At 70.1% G+C, this 22,523-nt stretch overlaps 3 protein-coding genes across 11 annotated transcripts; 1 reads left to right on the forward strand and 2 right to left on the reverse strand.

Annotated features, from left to right (window-relative positions):
- Nucleotides 1-218: 218 nt before the first annotated feature.
- On the reverse strand, nt 219-21,319 carry LOC135443506 (zinc finger protein 850-like). The gene is made up of 6 exons (XM_064703747.1): nt 21,267-21,319; nt 20,634-20,693; nt 20,452-20,532; nt 18,581-20,152; nt 14,552-14,567; nt 219-4,303 (listed from the first exon to the last, which is right to left on the reverse strand). Exons 2-6 carry the CDS (start codon nt 20,659-20,661, stop codon nt 1,456-1,458), a joined length of 4,545 nt encoding a protein of 1,514 aa, XP_064559817.1. The 5' UTR covers nt 20,662-20,693; nt 21,267-21,319; the 3' UTR covers nt 219-1,455.
- RARRES2 (retinoic acid receptor responder 2) lies at nt 11,215-14,294 on the forward strand. The gene is made up of 5 exons (XM_064703744.1): nt 11,215-11,460; nt 12,822-12,923; nt 13,263-13,367; nt 13,441-13,554; nt 14,155-14,294. The coding sequence occupies exons 1-4, from the start codon at nt 11,281-11,283 to the stop codon at nt 13,552-13,554; spliced, it is 501 nt and encodes a 166-aa protein (XP_064559814.1). The 5' UTR covers nt 11,215-11,280; the 3' UTR covers nt 14,155-14,294.
- On the reverse strand, nt 14,472-17,523 carry LRRC61 (leucine rich repeat containing 61). Of its 9 annotated transcripts, none has more exons than XR_010439046.1 (4): nt 17,476-17,523; nt 15,639-16,683; nt 15,555-15,577; nt 14,472-15,298 (listed from the first exon to the last, which is right to left on the reverse strand). XR_010439046.1 is itself a non-coding variant. In XM_064703742.1 (2 exons), the coding sequence occupies exons 1-2, from the start codon at nt 17,521-17,523 to the stop codon at nt 15,817-15,819; spliced, it is 915 nt and encodes a 304-aa protein (XP_064559812.1). In that variant the 3' UTR covers nt 15,360-15,816. The 9 variants fall into 9 exon arrangements, 1 of the variants encoding a protein (XP_064559812.1); XR_010439045.1 differs by lacking the exon at nt 14,472-15,298 and adding an exon at nt 15,360-15,433; XR_010439043.1 differs by lacking the exon at nt 14,472-15,298 and adding an exon at nt 15,360-15,493.
- Nucleotides 21,320-22,523: the final 1,204 nt, after the last annotated feature.

Raw genomic sequence — 22,523 nt, forward strand, 5'->3', positions numbered from 1 at the left:
ACCCTGGGGTCGGCCCAGTGGCCACCCTAATGCTGAGCTCTCACCTGGTGTCCAGGTGAGGTTTGGTGGTCACAGAGCACACTGGAAGCCGCTGGCACTGGCTGTGGCTCTGGCACTGTCCTGGTGGCCCCTTGGCCATGGTCAGAGCCTATCCCAGGGCTGCAGAGAGACCCCTGTGCCCCCCGCCCAGTCCCACACAGAGCACCTGGAGCCCCGGAGCCATCAGAAGCTTTTATTTTAAATAACCTCAAAAAATAGAATTGCAGAGAGCAGAGCTGGGGAAGGGGAGCGGGGTGGGACCCCCTGCCCAGCCGGGGCTCGGGGGCGGCTGTCCCGGTGTCGGTCCCGTCACAGGGTCCGGTTCCCTTTGGGATGAAGCAGTGGCAGCTCCCAGCGGTGTCTGTGGTGAAGCTCTGCCCAGACCGTGGATGCCCGGCTCTGTCACACCGGGGGGACGGGGAGAGGCCACACAAAGCCCAGCCGAGCCCCCCGAGCCCACTCCCCACCACCACCACGATCCAGCCCCAGCGGTCACGTCACCCTTCCCCATCCGAATATCGAGTCCCAAAGCGCGCAGTTACCCAGAGCAAGCAGAAGCACAAGCTGCCCCCCATCCCCCCGAGCAGAGCTGAGCCCTTCCAGGCCCTTTTCCTTTTCCTGGCTGTTTGCCCAGCGTGCTCCCAGCTTCCCCCGGCACAGAGCCGCACTGGGGACCCCAGGGCTCGGCCCGCAGCAGGGCGGCCCAGCCTCCCATCCCAGCGTGTCCTTAGGGAATGAACGCCATCCAGTCCGGAACAGGCTGGAAGGTTCTGGAAGCAGAGGCAGCCTCTGAGGGCCCCTCTTGTCCCAAGTCTGGCTCCAGTGGATGCAACTCCACTGTGCCCAGCTCCTCCTGGTCTCTGTGGCTGGAGCCCACACAGCAGATCCGGGCCCAGCGCTGGCTCCTCCAGCCCTTTGGTGTCTTCCCAAGCCAGGAACGTGCTGTGTCCCAGCCTGGCTCTGCCCTGGCCCACAGCCCCGGCTGGAGGCTCCTCCAAGTCCCAGTGCTGAATCTGGCTGGCAGCGTCACCTTGGCACCGAGCCCTCAGCTTTGTCCCTTTGGCTCTGTCCCCTCAGTTCCATCATTTTGGCTCTGTCCCTTTGGCTGTCCCCTCGGGTCCATCCTTTTGGCTCTGCCCCCTCTGGCTCCATCTCGTTGACTCTGTCCCCTCGGCTCCATCCCTTTGGCTGTCCCCTCGGGTCCATCCTTTTGGCTCTGTCCCCTCTGGCTCTGTCCCCTGGGCTCCATCTCCTCCAGGCTCGCCGTGGGTGACCCCATGAGCCGAGGGCCGGTCCTTGCTGGGGGTGTCTCGCTGGGGGTTCCAGGCTGGGGGATCACAGGCGGCCGGGGCAGGGTGGGGGGGTCTCAGCGCAGGTCCCAGCGTGGGGGTCGCAGGCGGCCGGGGGTCCCGGGGCTCACAGGCAGCCGGGGCACGGCGCCGGTTTCTCCTCGCCGCACTCGCGCTCCGGCGCTCCCGGCACTCTCTTCTCGTCGAAGGCGCGGGCGCAGCCGCCGGCCTTGGCCCAGAGCTGCCCGCGAGGGGGCTCGGGAGGGCGGGGGGCCAGGCAGGCGGCGCAGCAGCACGGCGGGGGCAGCCCCGGCGCGCGGGGGCTCGGGCCGCCCCCGGGGCACTTACAGGGGGGCACGGGGAGCGGGGCGGCGCCGGGGCCGGGCGGGGGCTCGTCCTGCATCAGCTGCAGGAGGATGTCGGCGGCGCCCGAGGGGCTGTCGGGGCGCGCCGGGGGCGCCCCGCGGGAGCAGGGCGGCAGCAGCAGCGCGGGGGGCTCGGGGCCCTTGGCCAGGGGGTCGGCGGCGGCGCAGGGCGCGGCCAGGCCGGCGCCGTGGGTGCGGCGGTGCCGCAGCAGGTGAGCCTTCTGGCTGAAGCCCTTGCCGCAGTCGGCGCAGCGGAACGGCCGCTCCCCGGTGTGCGTCCGCAGGTGCACGGCCAGGTTCACCTTCTGCCGGAAGCGCTTCCCGCACTCGGCGCAGGCGTGGGGCCGCTCGGCGGCGCAGCCGTGGGGACACTCGGAGCACGCGTGGGGACACTCGGCGCAGCCGTGGGGCTGCTCGGGGCAGCCGTGGGGCCGCTCGGCGCAGGGGTGGGGCCGCTCGCAGGGGTGGGGATGCTCGGCACAGGTGCGAGGGTGCTCGGCGCAGCCGCGGGGACACTCGGCGCAGGCGTGGGGCTGCTCACACGCGTGGGGCCGCTTGGGGCAGGCGTGGGGCTGCTCGCAGGGGTGGGGACACTCAGCGCAGGGGTGCGGCCGCTCGGCGCAGGGCTGTGGCTGCGGCTGCCCGCAGGTGTGGGGCCGCTCGCAGGCGTGAGGATGCTCCGCGCAGGCGTGGGGATGCTCCGTACGGGTGTGAGGGTGCTCCGTACACGCGTGGGGATGCTCCGCACAGGCGTGGGGATGCTCGGCACAGGGGCGGCGCTGCTCGGCGCAGGTGTGGAGCCGCTCGGCGCAGCCGTGGGGACGCTCGGCACAAGCGTGGGGACGCTCGGCGCAGGCGTGGGGACACTTGGCGCAGGTGTGCAGCTGCTCGGCGCAGGTGTGCGGCCGCTCGGCGCCGCCGTGGCCCGGCCGGAGCCCCCCGTGCTCCGCGCAGGCCTCCCCGCAGAGCCCGCAGGGGAAGGGGCTCCCGGCGGGGTCCAGGGCGCCGGGGGCCGCGCCGGGGGTCCCGGTGTGCACGCGCTGGTGCACCCGCAGGGACAGTTTGCTCTTGAAGCGCTTGGGGCACTCGAGGCAGGTGAAGGGCTGGCGGCCCAGGTGCGTCTTCTGGTGTGCCAGCAGGTTGGGCTTCTGGGCGAAGCGCTTCCCGCACTGGGCGCAGGCGAAGGGGCGCTCGCCCGTGTGCACCCGGTAGTGCGTCACCAGGTTGCCCTTCTGGTTGAAGCGGCGGCCGCAGACGCCGCAGGTGAAGGGCCGCTCACCTGTGTGGATGCGCTGGTGGGTGGCCAGGTTGGTTTTGAGGCTGAAGCGCTTGCCGCAGGTGTCGCAGCGGAAGGGGCCGCGCCCGCCGGCGCCGTGCCCCCCGTGCCCCCCGTGCCGCGGCGCCCGCTCGCACTGCGCCAGGCCCCGCCCGCACTCGGGGCACGGCCAGGGCCGGCCCTCGCCCGCCCGCGGCGCCGGGGGGGACCCGGGGGGCTGCTCGGCGCCCGGCTCCGCGGGGGGGGCGCCGGGGCACGGCTTGTGCCCCGCGTGGCTCTTCTGGTGGGCGACGAGGGCGAGCCAGAGCCCGAAGCTGTTGCCGCACTGATTGCAGATGAAGGGCTTTTCCGGGGAGAGCACGGCCTCGCCCGGCCCCGGCTGCGCCCCCAGGGGCCCCAGGAGGGGCGGGCCGGGCGCGAAGGGCGCCGCGGGCGCCTCGGGGGGCCGCAGCAGGGGCACCTTGGGGCAGAAGCCGTCGCCGCAGTGGGCGCAGGGGAAGGAGGGCTCGGCCGGGGGCGGGGGCGGGAAGCCCTTGTCGGGGCACGGGAAGAGCTCGGCGGCGCCCTCGGGGAGCTTGGGGGCGGGCGGGAGCGGGGCGAAGGGCGCGGGGTCCTGCGGGGCGGGCGCGGGGGGCAGCAGGGCGGGCGCGGCCCCGAAGGGCGCGGCGGGGGCCGGGCCGCGCGCGGGGCAGCGGCGCTGGCGGGGGATGTGCGTCTTCTGGTGGGCCTTGAGGGACACCTTGTCCTTGAAGCACTTGTGGCACTGGGCGCAGGGGAAGGGGCGCAGGTCGGTGTGGGTGCTCTGGTGCGTGACCAGGTTGGTTTTCTGGGTGAAGCGCTTGCCGCACTGGGCGCAGGCGAAGGGCCGCTCACCTGTGTGCACCCGGTAGTGCGTCACCAGGTTGGTTTTCTGGTTGAAGCTGCGGCCGCACAGGAAGCAGGAGAAGGGCCGCTCGCCCGTGTGGATGCGCCGGTGCGTGATCAGGTTGGGCTTCTGCCGGAAGCTCTTGCCGCACTCGGGGCACACGAAGGGCGCGTCCTCGGGGCAGCCCCGCGCCGGCGCCCGCGCCCGCGCCTTGCCCTCCTCGGGGTGGGCGCCGTGGATGCGCTGGTGCGCCAGCAGGTTGGCCTTCTGCGAGAAGCTCTTGCCGCACTGGGCGCAGGGGAAGGGCCGCTCGCCCGTGTGCACGCGCCGGTGCGTCAGCAGGTTGGGCCGCTGGCTGAAGCTCTTGCCGCAGTCCCCGCAGCGGAACGGCTTCTCGCCGGTGTGGATGCGCTCGTGCGTCACCAGGCTCTGCTTCTGCCGGAAGCCCTTCCCGCACTGGGCGCAGCGGAAGGGGCCGGGGACGCCCCCCTGGGCCCCCCAGCAGCCGGCGCGGGGGGCAGGGGGGTCCCGGGGGGGCTCGGGGCCGCGCTGCCCGCCGGGGAACCAGCGGCCGGAGCTGCCGCCCGCGGCGGCCGGGAACAGCTCCAGGGAGCCGGCGCCAATCCCGGGCTTCTCCTCGGGCTCCACCTTGCTCACCCGCCCGGGCTCCACTGCACCGGAGAGAGCCCGGGGTCAGCCCGGCTCCCGCAGAACTCCAGGCTGTCCCGAGGGGGGAGGACCCGGGCCCAGCCCCCTGAACCATGGGGGCCCTCACTGCTCAACCATGGGGACGTGGGACACCCCAAAGAGCTTCAACTCCTCAAGCCTCTCCTGGTGTGTGACATCCTAAGGGGCCCCCAAACCTCCCAGTTTGTGACACACAGGTCCAAAATTGTCCAAACTGGCTCAGAATGGCAAAAACTGGTCTAAAATGGCCAAAACTGGCTCCCAAAACTGGCCCACAATGGCCACAAAACGGCTCAGAATTACCATATATTGGTCATGAATGGCTGTGAACTGGCCCAGGATGGCGCCAAAATGGCTGAAAACTGGCCCAAAATGGCTGAAAAAGGTCATTGAACTGGCTCAGAACAACCCCTAACTAGCCCTAGGAAGTTCTAAACTGGCCCAGAACGCCCCTAAAGAATCCCAGCCCGCCTTTTCCCCTGAGCTCCCCATTCCCAGTGCTGCCCCAGATCCGGACTCACCGGCGCAGGGGCTGCCCAGGGCCTTGGACTCCTCCGGGCCCGTCCGCGCGGCTCCGAACGGCTCCTCCGGCGGCTTCATCCCGAACAAACCGCCCGGCTTAAAGAACCGGTACCCTGGGGGGACACGGGGCAGCGCCGTCGGGACCCCCGGCACGGCTGGGACCGGGCTGATCCCGGGAGAACCGGGCTGATCCCAGGACAACCGGGCTGATCCCAGGAGAACCTGGCTGATCCCAGGAGAACCGGGCTGATCCCAGGAGAACCTGGCTGATCCCGGGAGAACCGGGCTGATCCCAAGAGAACCTGGCTGACCCCAGGAGAGCCAGGCTGATCCCAGGAGAGCCGGGCTCTGGCACAGGGGATGGAGCCGCTCCTTGGGAACCGGCTCCAGGTGTGCTGGGACGGAGCCATGCTGGGCTGGGGCTGGGACGGAGCCATGCTGGGCTTTCCCTGCAGCCTCTCCCAGCCCCGGGAATCCCCAGAACGCTTTCATCATCCCAGTTCAAAGTCCCCACAAAAATGCACAGAGCTCTGTGTGGAAAATCCCACCCCAGCCCCTATCCCAGGTGTCCCACCCTCTCCTCACCTGTGCAGGGATCCGAGGGGATCTCGGCGCCCACAGCATCCAGCTGGGATCCGGCCCGCGGCGCCGGGCTCAGCCGGGAATACGGGAGCAGATCCAGGGCGTGGGCAGGCTGGGGAGGGGGCAGCGGCTCAGAGGCATTTTGGGGTCATTTTGGGGTGTTTGGGGACCTTTCCCTGGGTTTGGCCACAGGCCAAGGACAGGGATTGTACCCCTATTCCTGCATCCCAAATATGAGGTTTCTCACTCCAGGATGGAGACCCCATCCCTGCTCCCCAAACCAGACCCCTGTTCCCCCAAGTTACATCCTCACCCCCCCAAACCAGAGCCCTGCTCCCCCAAATCACATCCCCACCCTCCCAAACCAAATCCCCCTTCCCCAGCAGACCCCTACATCCCAAACAATATCCTTGTTCCCCCACAACAGATGCCCAGACCAGACCCCTGCTTCCCCGAATCACATCCCCACCCACCAAACCAAATCCCTGCTTCCCCAGCAGATCTTTATGCCCCAAACAAGATCATTGTTCCCCCACAACAGATGCCCAGCCCTGCTCCTCCAGACCAGATCCCCGACCCCCAAACCCGACCCTGTCCCCCCCGTCCCCACTGCCCACCCCCCAAACCAGCTCCTTTTCCAGCCGGGACCCGCACCGAGGGAGGAACGTGTCCCGAGGAGCCAGTCCCGCATCTCCGGGCACACCGAGCGCCCCGGTGCCCCGTGCCCTCCCGGGTCCCTCTCGTGTCCCCAGGCCCCCGCAGCCCGGTGGGCGCAGAGCCGGGAGGGGGGCGCGGCCCCCAACGCGCCGATTTCCCGGAAAAACTCCCGGCGGGCCCCAGGGGTCGGGAAAAACCCCTCGGAAAAGCCCCGGGGATCCCCCCGGAACCCCCGCGGGCGGAGCAGGAGCGGGGATCCCCCGGGAGCTCCCCCGAACCCCCGCGTACCTGGGGCGCTCCCCCCGCCGACATCGCTGCCCCTTCCCGGGCCCTGCGGCCGCTCCGGCTCCTCGGGGCTCCTTCCCGCGGCTCCGCGGCCCTTCCCGGCCTCGGCCCGGCCTCCTTCCGCCACCGAGTCCCTCAAATGGCCGCGGCGGGTCCTGGGAGAGCGGGAGAGCCGCGCTGAGAGCGGCGGCGGGGATGGGGCGGGGATGGGGCGGGAAGGGCGGCGGAACCGGGCCCGAGCAGCGCGGCAGTCCCGGAGCGGCTCCGGCGGCCTCGGCCCCCCCCCGTCCTCCTCCTCCTCCTCCTCCTCCCCCCGGAATTTGGGGTGCGGAAGGCGCCGAGCGGGGCCGGATCCGGCTGTGAACGGCGAGAGCCGGGAGCGCTGGGAGTTGTAGTTCGGGCTGGGATGGGATGGATCGGGATGGGATAATGGGGTGGGATCGGATGGATCGGATGGGATTGGGAGCTGGGAGCAGGGAACGGCCCCGGGAGCCGGGAATTGCCCCGAGAGTCAGAATAGCCCCGGGAGCGGAATAGCCCCGGAGAGCGGGAATAGCCCCGGAGAGCGGGAATAGCCCCGGGAGAGCCGAGAATAGCCCCGGGAGCGGGAATAGCCCCGGAGAGCCGGGAATAGCCCGGAGAATCGGAATAGCCCCGGGAGAGCCGGGAATAGCCCGGGAAGTCAGAATAGCCCCGGGAGAACCGGGAATAGCCCCGGGAGCGGGAATAGCCCCGGGAGAGTCGGGAATAGCCCCGGGAGAGTCGGGAATAGCCCCGGGAGAGCCGGGAATAGCCCCGGGAGAGGCGGGAATAGCCCCGGGAGCGGGAATAGCCCCGAGAGAATCGGGAATAGCCCCGGGAGAGCAGGAATAGCCCCGGGAGAGCGGGAATAGCCCCGAGTGTCGAAAGCCGGGAGAGCGATAGCCCCGGGAGCCGGGAATTGCCCCGGGAGAATCGGGAATAGCCCCGGGAGAGTCGGGAATAGCCCCGGGAGCCGGGAATAGCCCCGGGAGAGTCGGGAATAGCCCCGGGAGAGTCGGGAATAGCCCCGGGAGAGCCCCGAGAGAATCGGGAATAGCCCCGGGAGAGTCGGGAATAGCCCCGGGAGAGCCGGGAATAGCCCCGGGAGAGGCGGGAATAGCCCCGGGAGCGGGAATAGCCCAGGCACAGCATCCTCCTGGCATGAACGGCCCCGGGCGTTGGGAACAGCCCCGGCAGAGCCTCGCCTTGGCAGTCAGGAATAGCCCTGGGGCTCGGGAGGAGCCGCGGCGTGGAATCACCGCATCAGCCGGGAACGGCCCCGGGAGCCGGGAACAGCCCCGGGCACACCGGGCCGCGCTCCCCCGGGCCCGGCGGCTCCCGCGGCAGCTCCCGGCGATCCCGGCTCTCCCCGGTGCCGGCCGCGCCTCGGGGGGTTCGCAGTGACCCCCGTGCTCCCCAGCACCGGCTCCCTCCCGCGGGACCCCCGGACCCGCCGCTGCCACGGGCGTCCCCCCCCCTCGAGACTCCGGCAGTTCCAAGCACACCCTGGGACCCCCGAGCCCCCCAGACCCACCCTGAACCCCCCGAGCCCCCGGGCCGTGCCCCCCGCCCTCCCGGGCCACGTGACCGCGACCCCCGGGACCCTCCCCGGGAAACTCACGGGCGGCCGCTGCCCCGCCGCGCGGTGACGTCACGCGCGCGGTGACGTCAGCGCGCCGCTGACGTCATGTGTCAGCCACGGCCGCGTCCGGCCGCGCCCCGTTCCGGGTCGGGGGGGCGGGACCGGGGGCAGCGCCCCCTAGCGGAGCCGCGGGACAGGGGATGGGAGGGGCCAGAGAAAGGCCCGCCCCCACAGTGTTTCCCCGGTGTCCCCCAGTGTTCCCAGTGTCCTCCAGTACAGCCCCAGTGTCCCCAGTGTCCCTCAGTACAGCCCCAGTGTCCCCAGTGTCCCTCAGTGTCCCCCAGTGTCCCCCAGTACAGCCCCAGTGTCCCCAGTGTCCCTCAGTACAGCCCCGGTGTCCCCAGTGTCCCCCAGTGTCCCTAGCTTGGCCCAGTGTCCCTGACTGTCCCCCAGTACAGCCCCAGTGTCCCCAGTGTCCCCAGTACAGCCCCGGTGTCCCCAGGGTCCTCGAGTATGCCCAGTGTCCCCAGCGTGCCCCGTGTCCCCAGTGTCCCTAGCTTGGCCCAGGTCCCCCAGTGTCCTCCAGTACAGCCCCAGTGTGGCCAGTGTCCCTCAGTACAGCCCCGGTGTCCCCCAGTGTCCCTAGCTTGGCCCAGTGTCCCCCAGTGTCCCCCAGTACAGCCCCAGTTCCCCAGTGTCCCCATAGCAGCCCCAGGTGTCCCCAGTGTCCCCCAGTGTCCCTAGCTTGCCCAGTGTCCCCCACTGTCCCCCAGTACAGCCCCAGTGTCCCCCACTGTCCCCCAGTACAGCCCCATTGTCCCCAGTGTCCCCAGTGTCCTCAGTCTCCCCAGTGTCCCCAGTGTCCCCCAGTGTCCCTAGCTTGGCCCAGTGTCCCTGACTGTCCCCCAGTAGAGCCCCAGTGTCCCCAGTGTCCCCAGTGTCCTCCAGTACAGCCCCGGTGTCCCCAGGGTCCTCGAGTACGGCCCCAGTGTCCCCAGCGTGCCCCAGTGTCCCCCGTGTCCCTCAGTACAGCCCCGGTGTCCCCAGTGCCCCCCAGTACAGCCCCAGTGTCTCCCAAGTGTCCCCCCACTATCCCTTAGTGTCCTCCAGTACAGCTCCAGTGTCCCCAGCACCCCCCCGTGTCCCCCAGTACAGCCCCAGTGTCTCCAGTGCCTCCCAGTGACTTCCAGAGCCCCACAGTGTCCCCCAGTGTCCCCCAGCACAGCCCCAGTGTCCCCACAGTGCTCCCCCGAGCTCCCCAGTGCCCCCCAGTACAGTCCCGTAACCCCACAGTGTCTCCCGGTGCCCCCCCGTGCCAGCCGCACCCCCTGGTGCTCCCTGGTGCCCCCCACACCTCCGGATGTCGCCCCCACCCCATCCCCGGGCGGTCAGCACCTCCCTCGCCCCCCAGTCCTGCTGCCGGGAGGGGACACCCGGACAAGGACGGCCGGGAAGAGCGGGAGGCTGTTCCCAGGGTCTGGAGCCCATTCCCGGCGGGCAGGAGCCGATTCCCCGGGAGCAGGAGCCGTTCCCGTGAGGCAGGAGCTGTTCCCGCGGCTGCAGGGTGTTCCCAGAGGACTGAAGCCCATTCCCGGGGGGCAGGAGCCGTTCCCGGGGGGCAGGATGTGACTCCCGGGGGGACATAACAACACACGCGATGGGACATGAAGCCATCCCTGGGGAACTGGAGGTTGTTCCCAGGAGCCGTTCCCGAGGGGCAGGAGCCGTTCCCGAGGGGCAGGAGCCGTTCCCGGGGGCAGGAGCCATTCCTGGGGGCAGGAGCCGTTCCCGAGGGGCAGGAGCCGTTCCTGGGGCTGCAGGGTGTTCCCAGAGGACTGGAGCCCGTTGCCGGGGCAGGAGCCGATTCCCCGGGGGCCGGAGGCATTTACCGAGGGGCAGGAACTCATTCCCAGGGGGCAGGAACCCATTCCGGGAGGCAGGAGCCGTTCCCGAGGGCAGGAGCCGTTCCCCGGGGGCAGGAGCCGTTCCCGGGGATCAGGAGCCGTTCCCGGGGATCAGGAACCCATTCCCGGGGGCCAGGAGCCGTTCCCGGGGGGCAGGAGCCGTTCCCCGGGGCGAGGAGCCGTTCCCGAGGGCAGGAGCCGTTCCTGGGGATCAGGAGCCGTTCCCGGGGGCCAGGAGCCGTTCCCCGAGGGCAGGAGCCGTTCCCGAGGGCAGGAGCCGTTCCCGAGGGCAGGAGCCGTTCCCGGGGATCAGGAGCCCATTCCCGGGGGGCAGGAGCCGTTCCCGAGGCCAGGAGCCGTTCCCGGGGATCAGGAACCCATTCCCGGGGGCCAGGAGCCGTTCCCGGGGGCCAGGAGCCGTTCCCCGGGGGCAGGAGCCGTTCCCGGGGATCAGGAACCCATTCCCGGGGGCCAGGAGCCGTTCCCGAGGGCAGGAGCCGTTCCCCGGGGCCAGGAGCCGTTCCCGGGGATCAGGAACCCATTCCCGGGGGGCAGGAGCCGTTCCCGGAGGCCAGGAGCCGTTCCTCGGGGGCAGGAGCCGTTCCCGGGGATCAGGAACCCATTCCCGGCGGCCAGGAGCCGTTCCCGGAGGCCAGGAGCCGTTCCCGGGGGGCAGGAGCCGTTCCCCGGGGGCAGGAGCCCATTCCCGGGGGCCAGGAGCCGTTCCCGGGGGGCAGGAGCCCATTCCCCGGGGCCAGGAGCCGTTCCCGGGGATCAGGAACCCATTCCCGGGGGGCAGGAGCCGTTCCCCGGGGCCAGGAGCCGTTCCCGGAGATCAGGAGCCATTCCCGGGGGCCAGGAGCCGTTGCCGGGGCCGCAGGGCGCTCCCAGGGCAGGATGGCATTCCCAGCAGCCCATGACGCCATTCCCGGCATCTATCCCATCCCATTGATCCCATCCCACGCCGTTATCCCATTCCATTATCCCACCCATCCCACCCCATTATCACATCCTATCCCACCCCACTATCCCACCGACCCCATCGCGGCCCCTCCTCCCGCGCCCCGCGGCGGTGGGGGGGGGGGGGGTGACCCGCGGGGCCGTCCCGGGGGCGGATTTGGGGGCAGATCCCAGGAAATGGGCTCATGCCGGCCCGCCGCCAGCGGCCCGCGGCTCGGGGGGAGCGGTGAGGCCGCGGCGGGCGGGATGGCGCTGCCGGTGCGGCGGTGGCTGCCGCTGGCGCTGGCCCTGGCGGCGGCGGCGGTGGCCGCGGGGCAGTCCCCGCTGCAGCGGCGCGTGGTGCGAGACGTGCTCGAGTATTTCCACGGGCGCAGCAACGTGCACTTCCTCTTCAAGGAGCGGGAGCTGGACGGGGTCATCGAGCGGGTCCGTAACGGCGCTCCGCACCGGGAGCCGCCACCCGGGAGCCGGGGAGGGGGCGCGGGAGGAACGGGAACGGGAACGGGGAGGGGGCGCGGGAGGAACGGGGAACGGGGAGGGGATGGAGCGGCCGGGAAGGAGCAGTGGTGAAAGGGTCATCGAGGGGTGGGTGGGCAGGGATTGGGATCGGGGACTGGGGGCTCAGGGTGGCCACGAGAATAGGGAGGTGGGCAGTGAGGGGGTGAGCAGGGATTGGGATCAGGGATTGGGGGTCCTGGAGGGGGCACGGGCATGGGGGCAACAGGATTCGGGGTTGGGATTCGGGGTTCAGGGTCTGGGATGGGAATGGGAATGGGGAAGGTCTTGGGGTGTCCCAGGGGGAACAGAGAGGGTTGGGGAGGGGATTGGGGTGTCCTGGAGGAACAGAGAGGGTTGGGGAGTGGATTGGGGTGTCCCAGGGGGAACAGAGAGGGTTGGGGAGGGAATTGGGGTGTCCCAGGGGGAACAGAGAGGATTGGGGTGTCCTGGAGGAACAGAGAGGGTTGGCGTGTCCCAGGAGGGACAGAGAGAGGGTTGGGGAGGGTGTTGGGCTGTCCCAGGGGGAGCAGAGAGGGCTGGGGAGGGGATTGGGGTGTCCCAGGGGGAGCAGGAGGGTTGGGGTGGGGATTGGGGTGTCCTGGATGGAATAGGAGATGAACAGGATTGTCCAGCAGGTGAGTTTGGGATTTGGGGTTCAGGACTGGGATCCGGGATGGCCACAGGAATGGGGAGGGGGTCGGGTGTCCCACAGGGAAGGGGTGGGCACAGGGTGCCCCGGGGTGCCCAGGACTGGCCCTGCTGGCCGGGCTGAGCTCGGTTATTCATTAACAGATCCAAACTGATCCCGGTGCCCCCGGAGCCGGGGCCATCCCGGGGTGCCCCTGCACACTGTCCCGTGTCTGGGAAGGGCCAGGACTCCAGGGACCCCCACTTTGGGCCAACGTGCCCACCTTGGGGCCACCCTGGGGTCGTTCCTGGGATGGGTTTACCTGAGGGTTTCCAGCATTCAGGATCCTCCCCAGGGTTCAGGGTCCCGCCTGAGATTTGGGGTTCCTCTGGGAGCTTTGGGGTGGGTCCCTCTTAGGGGTTGGTGCCTGTGGGGTTCAGGATCTCCCCCAGCATTTGGGGTCCCTGTGGGGGTGGTTGGGTCACTCCTGGGGTTTGGGGTCTCGCTGGGGGCTGTATTCCCTGGGGGTCTGTGGAGTCCCTCCGGAGATTGGGATCCATCTGGGGAGCCCTGCCGTGCCCTGCAATGCCCTGCCATGCCATGCCGTGCCCTGCAATGCCCTGCCATGCCATGCCATGCCCTGCCACCCCTGTTCCCCCAGGAGGACCCTTCGGGGACCTTTGTGCAGCTCCGCCTGGGCCTGGCACAGACCACGTGTCGGAAGCGAGCGCCGCAGCGGCACTGCCGGGTGCTGGAGAGCCGGGTGAGGCACCTGGGGACATGTCCTGGGCTGTCCCTCCTCCCCGGGGACATGTCCTGGGCTGTCCCTCCTACCTGGGGGCACATGGGCTGTTCCTCCTCCCTGGGGACGTGTCTTGGGACTGTCCTTCCTCCCCTGGGGCACCTGGGGTGTCCCTTTTCCCGTGGGGCACATCCCTGGGTATCCCCCATCCCTGGGTGTCCCCTCTCCCTTGTCCCCATCCCAGGACTCCCCCAGACCCCCTGTCCCCCCACCCGGATGCTGTGGGTGGCTCAGAGGGGACGGTGTGGGTGCCCGAGGGTCCCCAGGGCTCCCGGGGGTGACATCCGCGGGTGTCCCCAGCGCAAGCCGACCTGCCTGGCCTGCTACAAGTTCGACACCGGCGACGTGCCCAAGGTGCTGGACAAGTACCACAACTGCGGCCCCAGCCACCACCTGGCGGCCAAGGTGAGGTGTCCCCAGTGCCCCCTGGTGCCCCCTGGCGTGTGCCCGGCTGGTGCCAGCCCCTGTGTGCCCGCAGGAGATCCGGCAGCGGGACGAGGCCGAGTGCCGGGCGGTGGAGGAGGCGGGCAGAGGGGGGGACACGCCGTACCTGCCCGGGATGTTCGCCTTCTCCCGGGGGCTGCCGGCCTAGGTGGGTACGGGGACAGGGGGCACAGGGAGCCCATCACAGCCCCCTTGTGTCCCCTGGGCCTAGGTGGGTATGGGGACAGGGGGCACAGGGACCCCACCACAGCCCCTCCGTATCCCCTGGGTAAAGGTGGGTACAGGGACAGGGGACAGGGGCACAGGGAGCCCATCACAGCCCCTCCATGTCCCCTGGGCCTAGGTGGGTATGGGGACAGGGGGCACAGGGAGCCCATCACAGCCCCTCCATGTCCCCTGGGCCTAGGTGGGTACGGGGACAGGGGCACAGGGAGCCCATCACAGCCTCCTGGGTAAAGTGGTACGGACAGGACACAGGGACCCACACAGCCTTCGATTCCGGTAAGGTGGGTACGGGGACAGGGGACAGGGGGCACAGGGAGCCCACCACAGCCTCCTGGGTAAAGGTGGGTACAGGGACAGGGGACACAGGGACCTCACCACAGCCCTTCCGTATCCCCTGGGTAAAGGTGGGTACAGGGACAGGGGGCACAGGGAGCCCATCACAGCCCCTCTGTGTCCCCTGGGTGGGTACCTGGGCACAGGGGACACAGTGACCCCATCACAGCCCCTCCATGTCCCTTTCCAGGCTCCACGGCACCGATGGACGCTGCCACCGCCTGCCCTGCTTGTCACCCCCCAGCCCCCTGTGACCCAGGAGGGTCCTGGACATGTCCCCCCCTCCTGCCTGTCCCCTCTTGTCCCCAATAAACCCAGCGCTGGCTCCGCTCTCACGGCTCTTATTTACACCTGGCACCCCCCAATGTCCCCAGGGATGAGACTGGGACATGGCTGGTGGGCACTGGGCTCCGTGTCACCACTGCCTGTGTCACCCCTTGTCCCCAGGGCTGAAAGACACGGACACAATGGGTGAGAGACCCCTGAGGCGGCAGGACAGAGGGACACTGGAGGGTGGGACATGTTTAATGCACAGTGCCACCACGTGCCCTGTCCCCGAGATGTCCCCCAGCCGAGGCTGGGCTCCCCACGGCTGCTCTGCTGCTCCCTGGGGATCCTCTGCTGGGCTGGGGATGCCCAGCTGGCTCTGGGGGTGCCCCAGCTCCAGTGTGGGGGTCCCACGGCCCACAGGAGGAAGGAGACAGGCTTGTGGTGGCTCTGGGGGTCTCAGGGTGACACCGTGGGCTCTGGGGGCTTTCCTGGATCCATTTCTGGGCTCCCATGGCGAAGGAGATGAACTTGGGCACTGAGGGGCTCCCAGCCCTGGTTTTGGGGTCCCACAGCTCAGACTGTTGTGGCTCTGGGGTTTTCCTGGCTGCATTTTTGGGGTCCTGTGGCCCACATGATGGTGGTTCTGGGGGTTCTTTCTCCTGGCCCCATTTTTGGGGTCCTGTGGCTCGGATGATGGTGGCTTTGGGCTGTGGTGGCTCTGGAGATTCTCCATTCCCATCTTTGGGGATTTTCCATTCCCATCTTTGGGGGCTTTCCATTCCAATTTTTAAGGATTCTCCATTCCAATCTTTAGGGGTTCTCCATTCCCATCTTTAGGGGTTCTCCATTCCAATCTTTGGGGTTGTGTGGCTCAGATGATGATGGCTTTGGCCTGCGGTGGCTCTGGGAGTTCTCCATTCCCACCTTTGGGAGTTGTCCATTGCCATCTTTGGGCTCCTATGGCTCAGATGATGGTGACTCTCTGGGGGTTCTCCTGCCCCTGGTTTTGGGCTCCTGTGGCTCAGATGATGGTGGCTTTGGGCTGTGGGGTTCTCCATTCCCATCTCTGGGTGTTCTCCATTCCCATCTTTGGGCTCTTGTGCTCAGAGATGAGCTTGCTGGGGGTTCTCCATTCCCATCTTTGGGCTCCTGTGGCTCAGATGATGGTGGCTTTGGGCTGTGGGGTTCTCCATTCCCATCTTTGGGCTCTTGTGGCTCAGAAGATGACGGCTTTGGGCTGTGGGGTTCTCCATTCCCATCTTTGGGCTCCCGTGGCTCAGATGACGGTGGCTTTGGGCTGTGGCTGTTCTCCATTCCCACCTTTGGGTGTTCTCCATTCCCATCTTTGGGCTCCCGTGGCTCAGATGACGGTGGCTTTGGGCTGTGGCTGCTCTCCATTCCCACCTTTGGGCTCCTGTGGCTCAGATGATGGTGGCTTTGGGCTGTGGGGTTCTCCATTCCCATCTTTGGGCTCCCGTGGCTCAGATGACGGTGGCTTTGGGCTGTGGCTGCTCTCCATTCCCACCTTTGGGCTCCCCCAGCCCAGCCAACGCCGTCTCCGGCCCGCGTGTCCCCGCGGCGCTCAGAACCCGAAGTCGCCGTGCTGGCGGCGGCCGAGGGCGCGCTGCGCCTGCGCGATGGAGTCGTCGGCGCGGCGGCCGAGCTCGCGGCACTCGCGCAGGGCCTGGCCCAGCTGCCGCGTGGCCTCCTCCAGCACGGCGCTGCGCCGCGCCGGCCGCGCCTCCCAGAACCCGGCGCGCACCCAGGGCTGCGGCGGCTCCGCGGGCGCCACGGCGGCGGCGGCGGGCGCGCCCTCCCCGTCCAGCGCCGCGTCCAGCTCGCGGCACAGGCGGAAGAGCTCGCTGCCGCGGCCCGCCACGCGCTGCCCGTCGATGGCCTTGAGGCCGGGCAGCATGGCGGCCAGCGCGGCGCGGTAGGCCGGCGCGGCGCACAGCGGGTTGGCCAGGCCGCCGCGCGGGTCCCGCAGGCGCAGGCTCTCCAGGTGCCGCAGGCCCTGCAGGCAGCGCAGCTGGCGCAGGCTGCGCAGGCGGTTGCCCGCCAGGTTGAGCTGGCGCAGGCTGCGGCAGCCCCGCAGCGGCTCCACGCTGGCCACTCGGTTGGCGGCCAGGTTGAGCACGGCCAGGGCGCGCAGCGCGGCCAGCGGCGCCAGCCCCGCGATGGCGTTGCCCGACAGGTCCAGCCACTCGAGGTTGGAGCAGTCGGCCAGGCAGCCCAGGTGCGCGATGCCGCGGCCCCGCAGCCGCAGCAGCAGGATGGACTCCAGCGAGAACTCGCCCGTCGTGGCCTTGAGCAGCGCCGGCGTCACCCGCACCCCGGAGCCTTCGTCCTCCTCCTCCTCCTCTTCCTCCTCCTCCTCTTCTGAGGGCTCCGACACCTCCGGCTCCTCTGGTGCCTCCTCCCCGCGCCCCTCCATCCCTGCGGGGAGGTCCTGGGGGGACAGGGGGGCTGGGGTGGCACCGGGGACCCACCGAGGTGGCCTTGGGGTGCTCTGAGGTGTGGGGACACGTGTGGTGTGCGAGTGGGGCACAGGGACACACATGGGGCACATCTGGGGGAACAGGGGATGTGTGCCAGGGGGTGTGGGGCACAGGGAGATGTGGGGCACATCTGGGGGTGTCACCATCTCCTCCCCACGCCCCTCCATCCCCATAGAGGGATCCCGAGCAGGGAAAGGGGCTGAGGGTGGCACTGGGAAACGGCTCTGGATTGACGCTGTGGTGCATCCTAGGGTGTGGGGACACGTGTGGGACACATCTGTGCAGGAACTGGGGTGCGGAGACATATGTGGGGAACATCTGGGGGTGTCTTGGGGGTGTGGGGACATCGGTAGGACCCAAAGGCCATTGGTGTGGTCAGGGGACACACGGGGGTCATTTCTGGGGTGAACCTGAGGCATAGGGACAGCCCCAGAGCCCAACCGGCCCTCACCCCACACCCCCCAGACCCACCGTGTTCCATCCCCCGGTGCCCCCAGACTTCCCCATTCCCCCCGTCGGTGCCCCCGTTACACCCCAGCGCTCCCGGATCCAGCCCCGTCCTCACAGATCTCCCCCCGTTCCCTCCCCCGCTGCTCCCAGACCCTTTTGTGGTGCCCCCGTTACCACCCCCGAGCCCGTCCATTCCACCCGCCCCTCTCCGCCCCCCAGGTCCCCCAAAATTCCCCAAATTGCCCAAATTCCCCCCAAATCCCCGCTACCCCCCACCCCCCCCCCGCTCTCACCGCACGGCGGCTCCCGGCGGCCACCGAGGCCCCGCCCCCCGTTGCCATGGGGACGGGGTCCGCCCCCGTTGTCATAGGGACGAGGTCCCGCCCACCATGAGGACACACCCCCGTCTCGCCCCTTATTTGGCCACGCCCCCTCCTTCCGCCCCACGCTGCCCCCGGCCCGTGTGCGGGGCCCGAGATCCCGGAGATTTCCATAAAAACGGCTTTATGGGCCATTTTTATTGGCCGTGAGGTACTGCGGCCTCGCCACCGCTGCCCCCTGCCCACGGCCGGGACACCCCTCTTGGACAGTTCCATAAAAACGCCTTTATTGGCACTGCGGGACACCCCCGTCGCCCCCTGCCCATGGGGGGAACACCTCTTCCGGAGATTTCCATAAAAACGGCTTTATTGGCACTGAGGGACACCCCCGCTGCCCCCTGCCCATGGCCGGGACACTCCTCCCGTCCCCGCCCTGGGGTCCCCCCACGCCCCTCACCCGGGGCTTTCCAGCGCCACCGGCCACCACGCTCCGGGGCTGCTCCTGCACCGCTGCCGGTGACAGAACGGGCCGGGATCCTCTGGGATCCTATGGGATGCTGTGGGATTCCCCCTGCCGGGGCCCCCGGCACATCCCGGCGCTCAGGATGTGGCACCGGCGCATCCTGGCACCTTCAGGGCTGAGGGGTCACCACCGGCACTGCTGCAGGCACTGGCACAGCTCGGTGCAGAGTGCCAAGGATGCAGCACTGGCAGCCGCTGGGAAACCCAGCCCTTCCCAGTGCTCAGGATGTGCCACTGTTGAACCTGGCACACCCCAGTGCTCGGGATGTGCCACTGGCAGCCACTGGGGCCCCCTGGCACATCCCCGGCAGCCATCAGGGTCCATGGCACCTCCCAGCACCTCCTGACACTGCAGCGCCAAGGATTCACCATCGGCATCCACCAGAGCCCCTGGCACCTGTGGGCATTCAGGGGCACAGAGTGGGGGGCTCTGGCCAGCCCAGCTGGGACCCAGTGACACCGGTGCCAGTGACAGTGGTGGCTGTGGCCATCCCCGCACCAGTGGTGCCCGTCTCCATCCCCATCCCCGTGCCCGTCCCCATGCCCGTGCCGGTGCTGTGGGTGCGCTCGTGGCGCTCCAGGTGCGTTTTGCGGGTGAAGCCGCGGCCGCAGCGGGCGCAGTGGTGCGGCCGCAGCCCCGTGTGCACGGCCTGGTGCCGGCCCAGGTTGGTCTTGGAGCTGAAGCAGCGGCCGCAGCGGGCACAGGCGTGGGGCCGCGTGCCCGAGTGCACCAGCAGGTGCCGCGCCAGGTGCGCCTTGCGCCCGAAGCCGCGCCCGCACTGGGGGCACGTGAACGGGCGCTGGGCAGGGGGCACCTGCGGGGTGTCCTGGGGGTCCTGGGTGTGGCCTTGGCTGCCTTTGGCACCAGGCACCTGCGGCTGGGGCTGGTGGTCCTGGGCACCGGGCACCTGCGGCTGAGGCTGGTGGTCCTGAGCACCAGGTGCCTGCGGGGGCTGCAGGAGGGGCGTGGGGTCCTGGGCACAGCCGTGGCTGCCGTTGGCACCGGGCACCTGTGGCAGGAGCTGGGGGTCCGGCACGAAGGGCGGCTCGGCTGTGGGCACTGGTGGGGGGTGCTGGGGGTCCTGGGCCGTGGGCACCGGTGTGGGGTGCTGGGGGTCCTGGGCTGTGGGCTCCTGTGGGGGCTGCAGGGGGTGCTGGGCGCAGCCGAGGGCTTGGCTCTCCAGGTGCTGCCACAGGTGCGATGATGAGTTCTGCTTCCAGGGGATGCCCGTGCCACACTGGGGGCAAATGAGCAGATTCTCCTCGGCAGGGCCGTCCCTGTCCCCGTCCCGCTGCTCATCCGGGTGATCCAGGTGTCCGTTCCCAGCTCCCGGCACCGCTCCCGCGTGCAGCCCCAGGTGCGGCGCGGGGCTCTGCTTCCAGGCGAGGCTGATCTCACAGCCCGGGCAGGGCAGCGGCTTCTCCTCGGCAGGGCCGTGCCCGTCCCCGTGCCCCGGGGCGGGGTCCCCGTGCAGGCGCAGGTGGCGCAGCAGGTGCTGGCGGTGGGCGAAGCGGCGGGCGCAGCGCGGGCAGGGGTGCGGCCGCTCCCCGGTGTGCGTGCGCAGGTGCCGGTCCAGGTGCGTTTTCTTGCGGAAGCGGCGGGCGCAGCGCGGGCAGGGGTAGGGCCGCTCGCCGGTGTGCGTGCGCAGGTGCGAGCGCAGGTGGATGCGCTGGCGGAAGCGGCGGCCGCAGTGCGGGCACGGGAACGGCCGCTCGCCCGTGTGCACCCGCAGGTGCCGCGTCAGGTGCGCCTTCTTGCCGAAGGCCTTCCCGCACTGCGGGCAGCAGAAGGGCCGCGGGCCGGGCTGCGAGCGCCGCCCGCACCCGCCGGGGCCGGGGCTCATCCCCGCGGCCGTGCCGGTGCCGGTGCCCATCCCGAAGGCGATCCCGATGCTGTCCAGGTGCGGCCCCGGCCCCCAGGCCGGCAGCACCCCGTAGCCCAGCTCCTCCGGGCACGGCTCCTCCGCCTTGCAGGCACCGGCGATCCCCGGGGGCCCGGCGGGCTCGGGGGGGAAGGCGCCGGGCAGGGGCGGCGGCGCCAGCGGGGCCTCGGTTCCAGCTGCGGCCGCCCAGGCCTCGGCCTCATCCTCCTCCTCCTCCACCTTCACCTTCCGCACCAGCCACGGCCCTGCGGGGACACGGGAGGGGACGTGCCAACACCAGGGCACAGCCACCGGGACACGGGAGCTGGCACCCAAGGACGTGGAGCTGCCACTGGCACCGGGCACGGTGACCACCAGGGCCAACGCCACCGGGGACATGGTGACCGTCACTTCAAGGACCTGGCACAGTCCCTGGCCCTGGGGACACGGTGACCATGCCCCAGGGACCCAGTGCTGCCACCAGCCCCAGGACAGGGTGGCAGTGCCCCTGTGGCCCCAGCGCTCCCGGGACACGCCTGGCACTGCCGCTGTGACCGTCCCTCACCTGAGTCGTGCAGCTCTGGCTCCCCTGGATCATCCCTGTCATCCTCGGGGGGCACCTCCGCCTTGGGGACCACCAGCCATTCTGGGGGGACAAAGAGCCACACACAGGTCCCTCCCGGCTCAGGGGGGCCCCGAACAGCCCGGGACCCCACCGAGACCCTCCCGGAATCCCCCAGTGCCCACCTGAGCCGGTGCATCCCGGTGCTTCCATCTCCTCCGGCTCCGTCCTGGCCACGGGGGGACCTGCGGGAGGGGGGGGGCAGGGGGTGAGCCCCCCCAGACCCGAGCTCGGGACCCCCTGCCCGCCGGGGGGGTCGGGATCCCCGGGACCCCCGGGCACGGTGGGGACGGACACTCTCCTGTCCTGCCTGGTGGGTCCGGGGGCTCTGGAGGGGTTCGGGGGCAATCCGGGGGGGTTCAGGGGGGTCAGACACGGTTCGCAGGGATCCGGGGGGCTCTCGGGGGATTCCGTGGGGCTCGGGGGTGTTCCAAGGGGTTCCCGTGGAGCGGAGTCCCCGTCCTGGTCACCCAGGAGCTCACGGCCACCCCAGCCCCGTTCTCCGCCCGCCCTGGGCCCCCCCGTACCCCCACCCAAGCCCTTTCCGCACCCCCAGCCCCTCTCGGTCGCCCCCCGAGCCGTTTTTGTTCCCCGCTGTCCCCTCCGTGCCCCCTTCCCGTCCCCGCCCGCCCATCCTGCCCCTCCCCGCCGGCCCCCCGCCCTTCCTGCCGCTCCCGAGCCGCTCCCGGTGCCGATCCCGGTCACGATCCCGCTCCGCTCCGGTCCCGCTCCCGCTCCCGGTCCCGGTCCCGCCGTACCCGCGGCCTCGGGGCTGCCCCGGCCCCACCGGCGCCGCCGCCGCCGCCGCGCCCCGCCCCCCGCGGTGGCCGCCGGTCCCCCCGCCCCGCCGGGACCGCCCCCCCCCGTGCCCGCACCCCCGGGCTCCCCCCGTGTGTCCCCCCGTGTCCTCCCCCCCTGTGCCGTACCGCGTGTTCCCCGTGGGGGGGACACGGACACGGACACGGCTGGGCTGGGGACAGCATGGGGGGGCATGGGGACACGGTCGGGGACACAGTGGGGACACGGACACGGACATGGCTGGGCTGGGGACAGCATGGGGGGGCATGGGGACATGGACGGGGACACAGTGGGGACACGGACACGGACATGGCTGGGCTGGGGACATCATGGGGGGGCATGGGGACATGGACGGGGACACGGGGAAGGGGGGACACGGGACGGGGACACAGTGGGGACACGGACAGGGACACAGGGGGTTCAGGAGATAAGGACAAAGGGGGGACATGGACAGGGACACGGCTGGGTTGGGGACAGCCTGGGGGGGGCATGGGGACACAGACAGGGACACAGGGGGGACACGGACACGGACATGGCTGGGGACAGCCTGGGGGGGCATGGGGACACAGACAGGGACACGGGGGACACGGGAAGGGACACGGCTAAGTTTGGGGCGGTATGGGGGGGGCATGGAGACACGGGCAGGGACACGGGGGGGACACGGGGCAGGGACAGAAGGACACCGGGGGACTTGGGGACACTCAGGGAGACATGGGGACAACAATGGGCAATGACACGGGATAGAAACGGCGACACGGAGGGCATGGAGGGAACATGGAGGGCACGGGGGAGACACAGGGGGGACACGGAGGACACTGTGTGGGGGGACATGGGAGAACAGAGGACCGGACTGTGGGGGGACACGGGGCTGGGAGGACACAGGAGACATGAGGGGACACAGGACAGGGACATGGAGACACGGGTGGGGTACAGGGGAAACAGGACTCGAGGGCACATGCGACAGGGACGTGGGGACATGGGGGGTTACAGGGGACACAGACAGGACACAAGGGGACACGTGACAGGGATGGGGGGACACGGGGGGCTGAGCGTGAGCAGGACCCGCTGTCCCACCACATCCGTGTCCCCGTGCCCCGGGCCGGATCCCGGATGTCCCGTGCCATTGCCTTCTCCCAGGAAACGGGGAGATGTCACCCCGGTGCCACCACGGCCCCCCAGGCGCCAGCTGTGCCCAATCAGCGCCACCACAGCTGGTG

The sequence above is a fragment of the Zonotrichia leucophrys genome, chromosome 2 (assembly GCF_028769735.1).
Source record: "Zonotrichia leucophrys gambelii isolate GWCS_2022_RI chromosome 2, RI_Zleu_2.0, whole genome shotgun sequence".
NCBI classification, from domain to species: Eukaryota; Metazoa; Chordata; class Aves; order Passeriformes; family Passerellidae; genus Zonotrichia; species Zonotrichia leucophrys.

Excerpts from the sequence above, each read along its gene's own strand:
- RARRES2 (XM_064703744.1), top strand. The coding sequence starts at position 11,281 with ATGGCGCTGCCGGTGCGGCGGTGGCTGCCGCTGGCGCTGGCCCTGGCG. Across the intron at positions 12,924-13,262 it reads GCCGGGTGCTGGAGAGCCGG|CGCAAGCCGACCTGCCTGGC; the intron begins GTGAGGCACCTG and ends GGGTGTCCCCAG. Across the intron at positions 13,368-13,440 it reads GCCACCACCTGGCGGCCAAG|GAGATCCGGCAGCGGGACGA; the intron begins GTGAGGTGTCCC and ends GTGTGCCCGCAG.
- LOC135443506 (XM_064703747.1), bottom strand. The coding sequence starts at position 20,661 with ATGGAAGCACCGGGATGCACCGGCTCAG. Across the intron at positions 20,533-20,633 it reads ACCGGGATGCACCGGCTCAG|AATGGCTGGTGGTCCCCAAG; the intron begins GTGGGCACTGGG and ends TTGTCCCCCCAG. Across the intron at positions 20,153-20,451 it reads GCCAGAGCTGCACGACTCAG|GGCCGTGGCTGGTGCGGAAG; the intron begins GTGAGGGACGGT and ends GTGTCCCCGCAG.
- LRRC61 (XM_064703742.1), bottom strand. The coding sequence starts at position 17,523 with ATGGCAACGGGGGGCGGGGCCTCGGTGGCCGCCGGGAGCCGCCGTGCG. Across the intron at positions 16,684-17,475 it reads CCGCCGGGAGCCGCCGTGCG|GACCTCCCCGCAGGGATGGA; the intron begins GTGAGAGCGGGG and ends CTGTCCCCCCAG.